General features: G+C 34.1%; 1 protein-coding gene across 3 annotated transcripts in view; it reads left to right on the forward strand.

The window, feature by feature from the left end:
• Nucleotides 1-15,975, forward strand: part of LOC142221510 (uncharacterized) — a 549,478-nt gene that overhangs the window by 417,263 nt on the left and 116,240 nt on the right. For all 3 annotated transcript variants that reach the window (XM_075291262.1, XM_075291261.1, XM_075291263.1), the window contains one exon: nucleotides 13,341-13,480. In XM_075291262.1, the coding sequence (XP_075147377.1) occupies nucleotides 13,341-13,480 (140 nt within the window). The remainder of the gene's footprint in view (nucleotides 1-13,340; nucleotides 13,481-15,975) is intronic.

Here is a 15,975-nt window from a genome sequence, read left to right on the forward strand (position 1 = left end):
ATAATACTTAAAATAATCCTGATGAACTTGATATATCTAGGTTAGGTTAGATTCAAGAGAGGATCCAAAATTCGCTGTCGTAAGGTGGCCTATATACACCCATGTCCTAATTTGTGTGCTCTAACTTCTTAGACGAATTGCCTAATTTGTTTCCAGTGCCCGGTTTCAAGAATGGCCAGGCATAGGTAGTGTTCATAGTAACATCTTCCTAAAACGTCTTACATACACCACTACTCCGCTGTTCCTGTCGGCATAGATGTACTCTCAATGCTAGATTGCCGTTTCGACCAGGCACCAAAAAAGTTTTTCAGCGGTAGTTTATCCCTCTCACTAATGATGTTGATATTCCTGTGTATTTCATAGTTTATCTTCAGCTATAAGACGGAGGTTCCTTGTCATTGAGCTAAATATAGAATCGGGTAGCACTCATTATTAAGAGAAAAATTCACCACCTGTACAACTGGCAATCCTACGAAATATTGTCACTAACGGACCTATTACAGGACTAGTACCAGTGCTCGAGTTTGTCGTAGTTTTTAAATTTTCATATAATTTATTGATTTCTATACTCTCTTTATTTTAAAATTTTATTTGATCTAGACATTTACCTATGGGCCAACATAGTCCAAAAGTTTTTCTTTCTGATGCAATTTGGATGATCAAAATAATACCGGTACCTAAGGGTTTGTCCCAGACTGTTTCATGAGGACCTGTCTAGTCCTACTAAGTTCTCCCAGGTCATGTAGTTTGGAATGAGTCCAATCCGTGGCCTGCAGTGTAAATTTATCCCCGTCAATGACAAACCCCTGTTGAAGTGACCGGTCCCTTCCATACGTTTCGGCCAGAACTGGGACTGGTCTATTCACACCAGGGAGAAGTCCTATACCGGTTCTGTTGTAGATCCATTTCCCGTAGCGAAGCTGCGCCACTCTATCTAACCTAACTTTACCAGTTACCCGGACATTGAATATGTGTTTTCAAACATTTTAATGGAATCTAAATATCTTGGGAATGCTGTACTTTGTGGACATTTTGTAAGGACTTAAGCCATTCTCACAATCGTCAAATATTGCTGATTTTTTGTTGTTTATTTTCTTAAGATTAAAAGCCTTTTCGTTAAATCGAACGTAAATTTTGTTCAATTGTTCGTTATTTAGAATACTCAATGTTAAGAATTTTGACGTTCGTTAAATTGGATTTTCGCTAAATGGGATATTCGTTAAACAGAGCTTCGACTGTATATATATATATATATATATATATATATATAATATATATATATATATATATATATATATATATATATATATATATATATATATATATATATATATATATATATATATATATATATATATATATATATATATATATATATATATATATATATATATATATATATATATATATATATATATATTAGTTTAGTCCGTTTAATATAAACAGGCTTCACTGGAAAACTGTACACTGGTAGAAAAAGTTTCGTTAATACGATGAATTTCCACGTTGTATTAACGAAATTCTTCATTAAAAGTCAGCCAACGTAGCATTTCGTTATAACAACGTAATTTTACGTTTTATTTACGAAACCCTTTATGGAATACATTTCGTAGTATTAACGAATAATTACGTTGCTATTACGTAGCCTTTTCGTTGTATTAACGAATATTATTCGTTGTATTAATGAAATTTTATCATTGTATGGATGGAGCTTATACGTTGTATGAACGAAAATCATTCATTGTACGAACCCAGTTTTTTTCATTGTATGAATGAAAGGCGAACGTTGTATAAATGGACACAAACGTTATATTAATGAAACCCAACCAATTATTACATTTGAGTGTAGTCATTGGTAGTGTATTATTTTTTGTTAAGATCTTTGAAATAGGATTTATATACTCGTACAGTAGGAAATAATATTTATTGATAAATTAAGTAATTTAATAATCATATAGTGTGACTTTCACTTAAGAAAAAAGCCTCTAATTTCTAAGACCAAAAAATTATAATCGTATCGCCGTGTCCATTTATCCAATTTTTTTTGCAACCAAGGATCATTACGGTAATTGTTCCGTCTTCTTCATCTGAAAGTTCACTTCCCCGGGGCATTTTCACTAAAGATTAAAAATTTGCACTAAATTTCTTGCGAATATACAAAAAACACCAATTTAACTCACCCACCATCTATGTTTATTATTCACAACGAAACTGTAATAAGCCAGTGCACTCTTCAGCGAAAAGAACGTAAATGTTTTTAAGGTTTGCCCATCAGACAAGTTTTCTGTTGAACTTTTTACCGTTTGTTTTTCAAGACGCACACGCAAACATGTGCTTATTGCCATGCTTAGATGTGTATAGGTGGAATTACATACCATGCGGTCATGCGTGCGTACGTTATATGCTTTTGTCAAAAAAAGTTAAAATGTTATAACTACAATTGTTTGAGTTACACGACAAAAGTAACGTATGCATATGACGCATAAAGTTGACGAACTTTTAACTTTTCGATGCGTCGGGTGCGTTGACAACATTAAACAACATGTAAACAAATCAAGAAACGAAAAACAATTTAAAATATTGACGAGAAATTATTGATTGAATTTAAAATACATAAAGTTCTATACTTTAAAAAGTGTGTGGAATACAAAAACATAACAAAAAGCGCAGAGGCAAGGAATGTAATCAGCAAATTCATTGGTATTCCGACGCATACTGTGTAACTCAATTGAAGAGTCGTATTCGTCAACGCATTCGAATACAACGTACGCACGCATGATCGCATGTTATGTAATTCCACCTTATGTACAAATTACATAGACGCTACCGTATTAGAGAGAGTATGGAGAGACGTTTTAGAGAGAGAGTACGGAGAGGCAGAAATACTCAAACTCCCATTCGTATTATTAATGAACATATTTCAATAATATGACGAAATATAACAATTTAAAATTTATTTTTTAACGATCCATATCATTATATTAACGATCGCTTTCGTTTTATAAATAAATTTTCAATTCCAGTTTCGAAGTATATAAAACGACTGTTTTAAGGGCTAAAAGTTTCCAAAAGTTACTCTGTATGTGCAAATGATTATAATAATTTCATATTGGAAAAATTTTTTATTCTAATTCTTGAAAAAATTACAAAGTTAATATTCGTAATATTAACGAAACGTGTTTCATTAATATAACGAAAAACCAAAACACAAAATTGTCTTTTAGCGATTGATTTCGTTGTATTCACGACCACTTTCGTTCTCATAACGAAAAATTTCGTAATATTAACGAAAACTAATCAACGAAGCCCGTTCGTTAATAGTACGAAACATTTTTCTACCAGTGTATTCACATTTCACAATTGGTTACCTTCAATAAATGCAGATTGTGTTCCATGTTTACAATATCGCAAAACGCAAACACAGGGAATTCCAAATGCATTTATTTACCGCATGGCCTTTTGTTGTTTATTTTTCTTCGACCCTTCTGTTTGACTTGTTATTGTACTATATTTATGCACATTTCGAACGCAGCAGACAGAATGTCGCCGTCATGTTTTTCAATTTACGCGAAAAACAAAAACCCAACCATTCGTTACGAGTTACTTCCACAGACTGATCTCTTCATCACGTGTTGTAAAAAAACATACACATTCTCTACTTCTCTTTTTGCTCTTTCTCTCCATCGCTCAAAATTATTCAATTTCAATCACAAAGGCGATTGAATCAATCACACGTTTAATTGGGAACGGAAAAATTTTCAATCACGTTTGTAATTGAAAATTATTTCCGAATTGATTAACAAATTAATATTTTAATTAAACGGAACAAATATCAATAATTTTTTTAATTGGATTTGATTCAATAATTAATTGAATCAATTAACATACTAAATGAATCCGTTTCCAAATTCAATTAAGTGTTTAATTGAAAAAATTTCGGTTATAATTTTTTATCTGTAGGTGTGCAAGAAGTTGATTAAATAACGCCTTGATTTGAAATCTACAATCTGTAGATTTTTACCCCAATTATTTAAATAATTACGAGAAGTAAAATCTGGAAATTTTACATTCAGTTTCAAGCCATTTTTATGATCAGGGCACATTCTGTACCCTCATGATCTGAAATCGGTCTATATGGAGGCCTTACCAAATGGACCGATAAAAACTAAATCATATACACTTTTTTGTGGGTCTAAAATGCGAGTATATATTCAATTTGCATCAAATCGGATAAAAACTACAATTTCTAGAATGGAGGGATACACACAATATTCAGCACATCCAATTGTAGTTCTAGAATCTTGACCCCAAATCGGAGGGCCGGTTTATAAGGAGGCTATATCAAAAACTGTACCGATACATAATATATTCGGCACACCTCTTTATAGTCATAGAATACCTTTAGATATCCAATTTCAGGTAAATTGGGTAAAAACTACGGATTCTAGAAGCCCAAGAAGTAAAATCGGGAGATCGGTCTATATGGGGGCTATATCAGAACATGGACCGGTACTCACCATTTTCGGCACAACTCTTTATGGTCCTATAATACCTCCAGATATCCAATTTCAGGCAAATTGGAAAAAACTACGGATTCTAGAATCCCATGAAGTAAAATCGGGAGATCGGTCTACATGGGGGCCATATCAAAACATGGACCGACACGCACCATTTTCGGCACACTTCTTTATGGTTATAGAATACCTCTAGATATCCAATTTCAGGCAACTTGGATAAAAACTACGGATTCTAGAAGCCCAAGAAGTAAAATCGGGAGATATGGGGGCTATACCAAAACAAGGTCCGATACTCTCCATTTTCGGCACACCTCTTTATGGTCCTAAAATACCTCCAAATATACAATTTCATACAAATTGGATAAAAACTACGGTTTCTATAAGCCCAAGACTCCAAATCGGGCGATCGGTTTATATGGATGAGTCATATTCAACCGTCGAACTGAACGGACGTGTTTTCTAATAGCGGAGTATTTCATCGTAATAAGTACTTATTACGAATTTCACGTGTGGTAGAAATAATAAACCACCATGCATCGAAATTCAAAGTCATCCACTGGGTTGCTAACTTCAGGGCCCAGTGGACGGGTAACGACTAAAGTTATATATTTGGGCAGCGACCAAAAGTCAGGCCCAATTAGTCGACCTGTAGACGGGTCGACTGGCGGTGACACTTTGGCAAGTCGAACCTTTTCTACGGTGACGGCATCAAAAGGAGGCAATCCCTCTTGAAAGCGATTCAAAGAACGAAGAAATGCTTTGTTTATCCTAAAGAAATTAGGATCAGTCGACCCAAGCACGTTGTCGGCTAAGCAAAGCGATTCCTTAAAATGGGCTCAAGGAATTCTTGAAGCTGGAAAAAGGGAACGATCACCGGATGAGCTGCCATCCTCTAAACGGGATCAAAGATCGTTTGCATCATTTGCAAAAGACAGCCTTGTGATGGCTATTATTAATAAAGGAGCATTGGACGGTATGATTCCAAAGCAAAATCGTGAGTCAATACTAGAGAGACTAAAAGAATGTAACCCAGATCTTCCAACCGCCGATTGGAAGGTTGGTCGTTTGGATGAGGTGGATGGACCAAGACGACATGCGGTGTTTATATTAAACATAGAGTCGCTGCCACATCTAGCCCAGACCCAAGGACGTGTAAGTTATGGCTTTCATGATATCCATATGAAGGTATACAAAAGCGATCAACCAAAGGATTCCGAAACGGACAAGCCTCCGGTAGAGTCAGCAGTGAAAAAATCTCCTAGCAAAGCCGAAGGAGACATAAAACCTGTGAAGAGGAAACCCTTGATGACTCAATTGAAGCGGCTGATGTGACGGTGGTTGAAAATTTGGATGGTTCTATGGTTTCTCCAGATAAATCTTCACCATTGTAAGGCCGCTTGTTCTCCTGATGAAAGGAGACATAGATATAGTTCTTATTCAAGAACCATGCATATATAAGAACAAGATCTGTGAATTAAGCACTGCGGGTTTCAAACTTTTGCATAATACCGGTAACGATATAAATCGAGCATGTATAATTGCTAAAAACGAACTAAACATGTTTCTGCTTCCTTCATTGAGCAATGTCGTAGCCAGTCTAGAGATATCCAAATGCAAATATTGGGTGTCTTCGGTCTACATGGGACATGATAGGGAGATGCCACCCTGTGCCGTTAGGACCTTAGTTGAGGAGTCACTAAAAACAAAGACAAAACTCATTATGGGATGCGATGCAAATGCACATCATAGTATTTGGGGAAGTAGTGATACTAATGAAAGGGGAGAGTCGCTAATAGAGTTTATTTTGCGTACTAACCTGGTAGTTTGCAATAAGGGAGATGCCCCAACCTTTGTCACTAAAAACAGGAAAGAGGTTTTGGACATCACCTTGGCCTCGCAAGAACTGAATGAAATGATATCTGAGTGGCAGGTTTTAAGTGAACACAGCTTCTCAGATCATCGCTACATTAGTTTCAGATTGGCTGTTCGTACTATATTTCCGCCAAATGTTAGGAAAGCTGATTGGAATAGGTATAGGGAATCGTTCAATTTGATGATACCGGAAATGCCAGAGACAAATATGAGCACTGTGCAAGATATCGAACACGCAGTGGAGCGAATTACTAAGACCTTCAACATGTCACTGAAAGCTGTTTGCCCTAGAGGAAAGCCAAGGGGGAAAACTCGGCCGCCATGGTGGACTACGGAGTTAAGTAATATAAGGAAATCCTGCAGGAAGCTCTTTAACAAAGCAAAGTCCACAAGAGCTCCGGAGGATCAGGACACTTACAAGATGAATCTGAGAGCATATAAACGAGAACTGAGAAGGTCTCAACAAAACTCTTGGGATGATTACTGTAGCAGTATTGAGAATACGTCAGAGGCTTCCAGACTACGGAAGGTACTAGCATCCACTAACACCGCTCCAGGTTTCATTAAAACATCGGAGGGAAATTGGACAACGTCCAGTGTGGAGACATTGGAGGTACTTTTGGACACACACTTCCCTGGAAATTAGATGGTTGAACCATGTTCTGGTGGTGTAACAGAGGCTCAGCGGTCATTTCCTATCGAGGAAATTGTGCCGGAATCTAGTTATTCTGGGCTTTAAATAGCTTTGAACCATTTAAATCCCCCGGACCTGATGGAATTACTCCGGCGGAATTACAAGCAGTGGCTGAAAGAATTATCCCCTGGTTGACGGTGATATATAAACGATGTGTAAACTTAGCATATATTCCAGAAAAGTGGAGGGAAACAAAAGTTGTCTTCATACCAAAAGCAGGAAAAGCCTCTCACTCGAGTGCGAAGGATTTCCGACCAATCAGCTAATTCTCATTCCTACTTAAGACCCTGGAGAGGATGATAGACATGTATCTTAGAACTAGCGTGGATTCAAGTTTGCTCTCGAAACGACAGCATGCATACTCGAAGGACAGGTCTACTGAGACCGCATTTCATGAACTAGTCAGCTTTATTGAAAGCTCACTATCTGTCAAAGAATACTCAATCGGGGCGTTTCTAGACATCGAAGGGGCGTTCAATAACATCCATCCGAGCTCGATATTAAATGGACTGACAACACTGAATGTTGATCCAGGTATACTTAGGCTGTTAGACGAACTTCTAATGAAGAGACGTATTTCAGCCACACTAGGGCAAGCAAACATACAAAGGTATGTGAACAGAGGCACTCCCCAAGGAGGAGTTCTATCACCTCTTCTTTGGAATGTTGCTATAAACAACTTTCTGGTTTCCCTAGAAAAAGAAAGGATAAGGATAGTGGCATACGCAGATGATGTGGCGCTAGCAGTCAGGGGAAAATTCCCATCCACAATCAGAGATATTATACAGAGAGCTCTCCGGATGACTGAGAAATGGGCGAAAGATAATGGTCTTGGTGTAAATCCAGCAAAGACAGAACTAGTCATGTACTGCATAGATCGCAAAACTCCCACGGTTAGGCCCATTTCCTTAGGGGGTACAGAAATTCCCTTTGGTGAGTATGCAAAATGCCTTGTCGTTATTTTGGACAGGAAGCTGAATTTTAGGCTTAATATTGAAGAGAGGGCGAGAAAAGCCACGGTACCTTTGTACTCGTGCAAAAAGGCAATAGGGAAAAAGTGGCGACTAAAAACAAAAATTGTGCATTGGCTATACACGGCAGTAGTAAGACCTATAATGCTATATGGTGTTGTAGTCTGGTGGCCGGCACTTCAGAAATCGACTTGTTTAGATAAATTTCAGCGTATGGCGAGCTTATGTATCTCAGGCGCATTTAGTAAGACAGGAACATACTCCCTTAATGTCATGCTACATCTATTGCCTTTATACATTTTGGCCAAACATTCAGCTGCAACAACGGCTGTGCGATTGCGCGAGCTATCGCTGTGGTCGGAAAAAATGTACGGTCATAGTTCGGTCCTCAAAGTAATGCCAGATGTGCCTAACGTAGTGGATTACACCCTGGCAAAACCACTTTTCGACAAAAAGTTTGAAACTCTAATTCCCAACAGTGAGGCGTGGTGTACACAGACCCCGGGGAATAAAAGATATATAGATTTCTATACTGATGGCTCCAAATTGAATGGACAAGTGGGGTTCGGAGTATATTCTAAAGATCTGGAAATTCGAATAGCGAAAAGATTACCTAATCACTGTAGTGTTTTTTAGGCTGAAATATTGGCAATAAGAGAGGTGGTGAATTGGCTGAGAAGTAATGTTCCAACAAATATTGGCATTAATATATACTCATATAGTCAACCTGCAATAAAATCCTTGGACTCTGTGTTCCTTAACTCGAAAACGGCCATAGACTGCCGCAAATCTCTCAACGAGATGGCTGAGCAGTACAATATTCACCTAATATGGGTGCCTGGCCATAGGAACATACCGGGGAACTGCGAAGCGGATGAATTGGCAAGGCTAGGAACTACCTTACATATTCCAGGGGAACTAGAATCTGTTGCGTGAGAATGCTGTTATGATGGCAAATGTTCGATGGGAGAATTGCAAGGGCTGTAACGACACCAAGCAAATATGGCCCCATTTAAACTTAAACCGCACACTAGATATGCTAGTGTTCTCGAGACGTCAGATATCACTCCTGATATCTGCTATAACGGGTCGCTGCCTGATAGGCGATTTTGCAAAAACTATAGGCGCGAAGTATAATGACTATTGTATGAGCTGTCATGATGCGGAGGAAAAGTAATCAATTAAACACCTCTTGTGTGAGTGTCCTGCATTTTGTGTAAAGCGCAAGCAACTTTTAGGAGCATATAGCTTCAGATTACTGGCGGATCTGGAAAACGTTAACTTAAGCAGTCTGCTAATATTTGTGGAACAATCTGGTTGGTTCAACAAAGAAAAATAATCAAGAAGGTTCAGCGGTTAAAACTAGAAGTGCCCATATGTAATAGGTACTTTTAGTTAATGTGGTATCACAATGTACTGAATAGTCTAAGTGAGCCTGAATCTTAATCGGGCTGCCACTTTCACCTAACCTATGGGGGCTATATCAAAACCTTGACCATCTCCGAACTTGGCCTGCGTGCAGACAAAAGACAATATATATATATATATATATATATATATATATATATATATATATATATATATATATATATATATATATATATATATATATATATATATATATATATATATATATATATATATATATATATATATATATATATATATATATATATATATATATATATATATATATATATATATATATATATATATATATATATATATATATATATATATATATATATATATATATATATATATATATATACTGTATATAGCCGGAAATCGATATTTCGATGTGTTACAAACGGAATGACACCATTCTATGGTGGGTATAAAAAAATCCGAATCTCCCAAATAATATTCTTTTTAAGCCTTACATTTCAATTTTCCAAATAGTTTTGGAGATATCATTCACGTTTTGAACAAAAAAAATAAAATTTTTTATACAATTTTTTTTGTTCTTTAAAAAATCATAAAAAATAAAATCGCAGTTTTTGTCTCGAAACAGTTAGTTAAGTATATTTAGAATAAAATGAGTTTTACTTCATCACAATCGGTGCACAACTTTTGTTTTGTTCACGATTTACTGAATTGATATACAAAAATAACGTTTTCTAAGGTGTAAGTGTTTGTATGTAATAAGTTAGTTTTTTATGATTCTAAGAATTAAAAAAAAAAAATAAGTAATAACAACATATTATTTTATTTTTATGGTTGCGGTAGCAAACTCATAGCGCCTATAAACTTTATTGTTTTTCTATAAAAAAAAAACTTATTTTCATTCTTTTCCGAGGACGATGAATTTTTTTATTATTAAGTTGTTCCTGGTTTAGTAACAGCGCACAGTGGTTCTAAATCGCTTTTTTTTTGGAAATAATTCTGCAACTTTTGAACGGATTAAGATATCAACATAATTTGTTTCTGAGGTGCTTTTCTCTAAGTTAGCAAGTTTGTGAGTCCCTAGTGGGTTCACGGGCTGACCTGTAGGCGTTGAAAGTTGGTCATCTCGGGATTATCAAATTTTGTTTTAGCTGTCGCAATTGTGAACGGATTTCGATGATTTTTTCTTTGCTGGATAGAAGTTGTAAAACCTTTCAAAAAAGGTTGCGAGTGTGTGCGAATATATTTAGTAGTTTGCGATTTATTTATTTATTTTTTGCACAATTTTAACAAAGTGGGGTCAGTATTTTGAACATATAGGGTCCGTTTTTGGGCCGATCCTTGCTTTCTTTTATTAACTGAAATCCCTACTTCTAGGAAATAGGAAGAAAAAATTGTGTACCTATGTGCTTTAGATTAAAAGTTAACTCCTCAATTTAAAATTTCAAACAAGTTCAGAATTTTGACCAATTTTTTCTGTCGTAAAATTTTTTTGTATATATTTTCCAATCTATTTTTGTTTGTTTCTTATAGAACACCAAATAAATATACGTTTTAAGCTTTTATCGGTTAGTTTGGCCAAGTAGTGTATGAGTTTTTCTCATCCCCAAATCGGAAATTTTTAAAAATGAAAAAATTTTGTTTTGAAAAATTCTCATTTGGCAAAGCACCGATTATTAAGCAAAAAGCCTCATGTGTCCACTAATTAACTGTAAAAGGTTTCAACATCCTACCGGTAAACAGCTGAGAACTATGCAAATTACCAAAAAATATCGTTTTTTTTAACAAATGTCCCCACTTTGGGGATTTTTGATACGAATTTTGGGAATAGTATATTCAGCAATATTTTAGTTCAGAAGTTATATAGATTTCAATTCATATTTGTAATTCCCAAAAAATTTGAATTTTTTAAAAAAATGGTTCCTTGCCCTAAAAATGTTCAATTTTCGTAATTTTTGTTTTTATCGATAACAAAAAAAGAAAGTTATTTTTTGTTTTTGAAGCCATTCTTTTTTGTTTTTGAAATTCCATTTGTTTTGTTTGTTATTGTTGATTTAGGTTAGGTTAGGTGGCAGCCCGATGTATCAGACTCACATAAACTATTCAGTCCTTTGTGATACCACATTGGTGAACTTCGCTCTTATCACTGAGTGCTGCCCGATTCCATGTTAAGCTCAGTAACAAGGGACCTCCTTTTTATAGCCGAGTCCGAACGGCGTTCCACCTTACAGTGAAACCACTTAGAGAAGCTTTGAAACCCTCAGAAACGTCAGCAGCATTACTGAGGTGGGATAATCCACCGCTGGAAAACTTTTTTGGTGTTCGGTTGAAACAGGAATCGAACCCACGACCTTGTGTATGCAAGGCGGGCATGCTAACCATTGCACCACGGTGGCTCCCTATTGTTGGTTTACTCTTCAATAGTTGTTTTTGATATCAGCTTAATACCATGCATTGACTAAACTACAAGTGTAGCTTAACCTATAGACTGCAAGATGGTTGGATATACAGGTGTTTCTGAATTACCACATTCTTCATCTACTTGCAGCAAAACTATCAACCAATTAGCAGAATAAATTCGGGTAGTTCACTCAACCCAAAGTGAACTACACTTGAACCTTCCGAAAAAAGGTTTTGATAGTCGGCTACTGCTTAAACAAATTTGCAAGCATATTTCTTTACCTTTGCCAAACTCAAATCATCGATTTGAATGCAGTTGGCTGGGTTTGTTTTTGAGCGTGCTCCCTCTATCTTCATTCGTTTTGTTTGTTATTGTTGGTTTACTCTTCAATCATTATTGTTGTTTTTGATTTCAGCTTAAAATCATGCACTGACTAAACTAAAAGTGTAGCTTAACCAACAGTGGAAAAGTATGCTTCCATTTTTTTGGGAATTACAATATGAATTGAAATCTATATAACTTCTAAACTAATTATTATATGTTATCAATATGATTTTTATTGAGTTTTGCAGGGAAAGTAGATTTAAGAAATATTGCTAAATATACTATTGCCAAAAATTCCCAAAATCCCCAAAGTGGGGACATTTGTTATAAAACGTTATGTTTTGGTAATTTGCATATTTCTCAGCTATTTACCGGTAGGATGTTGAAACCATTTACAGTTATTAGTGGATACATGAGGCTTTTTGGAAAATAGATCGGCTTAACAATCGGTGCTATGCCAAATGAGAATTTTTCAAAACAAAAGTTTTTCATTTTTAAAAATTGCCGATTTTGAGATGAGAAGAACTTATACACTATTTGGCCAAACTAACCGATAATAACTTAAAACGTAGCTTTGTTTGGTGTTCTATAAGAAAAAGAAACAAAAAAAGATTGGAAAATATATACAAAAAAATTTTACGACAGAAAGAATGTAGATGCCTTTTTCGAAAAAAAATTGGTCAAAGTTCTGATTTTTTTTTTTTGAAATTTGAAATTGTGGAGTTTACAATCTAATCTAAAGCACATAGGCACACAATTTTTTCTTCCTATATTCGTAGAATTTTGTAGGGATTTCAGTTAATAAAAGAAAACAAAGATCGGCCCAAAAATGGAATTATTTCCAAAAGAAAAAGCGATTTGGAACCACTGTGCAGCTATGGGATAAGAGGTGTATGATCCAAATGACACAATGTAAGCCTTAATGAGAATATTGTTTGGGAATTCCGAATTTTTTTAAATCTAAGTTATTCCAATATATGTAGCGGAAGTGCCTTAATTTTGAACATAACGTTATATTTCGAAAAATCGAGTTGATAGAAAAAACCAAGTGCATATTTGGATTCAGCGTCCCAAATAACCTTAAAAACGTTATTCAGTTCTTAATAATCAGAACCATTGTTCCCTTGTGTTATTACTTCCTTCCTTCTAGATGATTTATTATTAAATAATTCCAGATTCAAGACATATGGCTTACAATTTCAATCGGATGATATCCCACAACATGTAGTTGTGGATAGTCCAGAAATAGGAAATTGGTTCGCAGTCGCTTTCATAAGTTGGGTTGACCCAAGTAAGGATAAAATAGAGCAACAAGGTAAGTAATAGTACCATCCATATTTTTTGTGTAGAATCTTGGCGTCCTAAATATCTTATGTGTTCGGAGACTTTTCTACAACACATAACGAATGTACACTGAAAAAACAGTGAACCCTTTTCCATTGCAAAATGAACTAAACTGTAGAAATATTGACATGATTTAGCCCTTAAGATTTTTTTTCAACTTGTCTAGTTTATAATTCTCTTAAATTTTAACATTGTATTTTATTTTATTTTTACAACACCATAATATTTATATACCCCTACCAAGTTAAAAAGTCAGTATTATTTTAGTTTACTTGCTTAATTTTTGGGAAACCCGATAATAAAAAGTGGTTAACAGTCTCTTTAAAATGTCGACGACTAAAATATTTTCAAATCAATCATTCCACAGTACAGATAAATAATTAAAGGAACAACAAACCGTTTTATTATTATGAAAATTTTCATACATTAAAATTCAACTTTCTTTAAGCAAAAGTACTTTATTATAAAAACTTATGATGAAAGTTCTTAATACAATGTTTTTTGTGAATAAAAATTTTGGCCACGTGGAGAGTAGTTCATTTGAACTCGCTGTTTGGACATATTGACGTATCCTTTTTTTATTCATTGTAGGTAATTTTTTCGCATATCTTGCTGGAATGTTTTTTGTGAATAAAAATTTTGGCCACGTGGAGAGTAGTTCATTTGAACTCGCTGTTTGGACATATTGACGTATCCTTTTTTTATTCATTGTAGGTAATTTTTTCGCATATCTTGCTGGAAAAAATGGAAGCAATAATGAAAATTGATAAAAATTAACACCATGTAATGAAATATAATTTTTTAATTCTTTATTTTAGCTTGTAACTTACCATATTTGGTGGCATTTTATCAAATGGTGTAAGGAATTCAACTTTTCTTTAGAAAACGTATCTCATAAAAATTGTACCTGAAACAATTAGAGAATTAATGAAGTATTCTATATAAACTCATAAAATATTCTAGTTGAAAGAAAGCCAAAGTTTTAATATAAAACTTACCAATTCTCTATTAAATTGTACGCTGAGTGGAAATATAAAAAGTTGTCCAAATTTATTTGGGTTACTCTGAAATTAAATATTTATTTTTTACATTAAACAAAAATTATTAAATAGGTTTTCAAAAAATTTAATGAAAAAAATAATAATATGCATAAAAACCGAATATTCGGGTTAACCCTAGACAGTCATCATTCGTCAAAATGACGACACGTAATGTAACCCTCTAATGCCCAAGCCCGCCTTTAGTTAATAAGGAAGCTTTTATTAAAATACACCTTAAGACAACAAAAATGGGCAAAATAAAAATAAAACTTATTCGAAACTATTCAAGAGGCTTTGTAGCATATGCTGTATTTTACGGTATACATTTTTCTTGCTTAGTTCTCTTGCTGTTGTGTCGTTAACATTGAAAATTTAATCAGCTGGCAAAAAAAATTTAAAAATTTTAAATGCATTTTAGTCTATTAAGAAATGGTAAATTTAAGTTATACCAATTCGACCGTTTTATGAATTTTTGTTGTATACTAATTAAAACCAAATTGAATAAGAAAATAAATTCAAGTTTGGTTCACTTTTTCGCTCACGATGAAACTTATAGCGTCTTGAAATGAGCCGTAGTCGAAATTACGAAGGATGACGTTAATGTTCAAAAAATAAGGATGACTGTCCAAAAGAAAGTTGAAGAATCCTTATCAATTCACTATTAAATTACAGGCAAAGGAGTACTAAAAATGTTTCCAAATTTTTAAGGGGTTGTTCTGAAATTAAATATTTGTTTTTTACATTAAAAATATTACATTGGTTTCCAAAAAAATTGATTAAAGAAATACTAAAATAAGGCATTAAAAACCCGTAATTTTGATGATAAAAAGGTCATAAAAACGTAAATATTCTAGTTGAAAGAAAGCCAATTTTTAAAAGAAAACTAACCAATTCTCAATTTTTTAAATTTGTTCGAATCCATCTGTAGTTGCTCTGGAATTAAATATTGCTTTTACAACAAAGAAAAACATTAAACTGGTTTCCAAAAAAAATAATTAACAAATAATAATATACATAAAAAATATTCTTTTTAAAAGCAAGTCATATTAAAAAAACACTTACCAATTTATGACTACACTATACGCTGAGATATAACAAAAATTTTCATCTGGAATTGAATATTAATTTTTTGCATTGAATAATAACAATTTCAATACATTTTCAATTTCAACATATTTTCCTTAATATTCTTAATAACATTTTTCTAAACTACCGATAAAATATTAATAACTTTCATTTAAAAGGTTCAATAAACAAACACCAATATATGTCTCAAAAATCCAAAATATTCCATGCCTTTATAAAGGCAAGGGAATATATATATATTCCCTTGTTGCATACCTGCTTAAAAGATGCAACAGCGCACGCCAACGCCAACTATATAACTGAAGCATGCCAAACAAAACCAAGCAAAGCCAAAACATTC

This window comes from Haematobia irritans, chromosome 1 (assembly GCF_050003625.1).
Source record: "Haematobia irritans isolate KBUSLIRL chromosome 1, ASM5000362v1, whole genome shotgun sequence".
NCBI lineage: Eukaryota > Metazoa > Arthropoda > Insecta > Diptera > Muscidae > Haematobia > Haematobia irritans.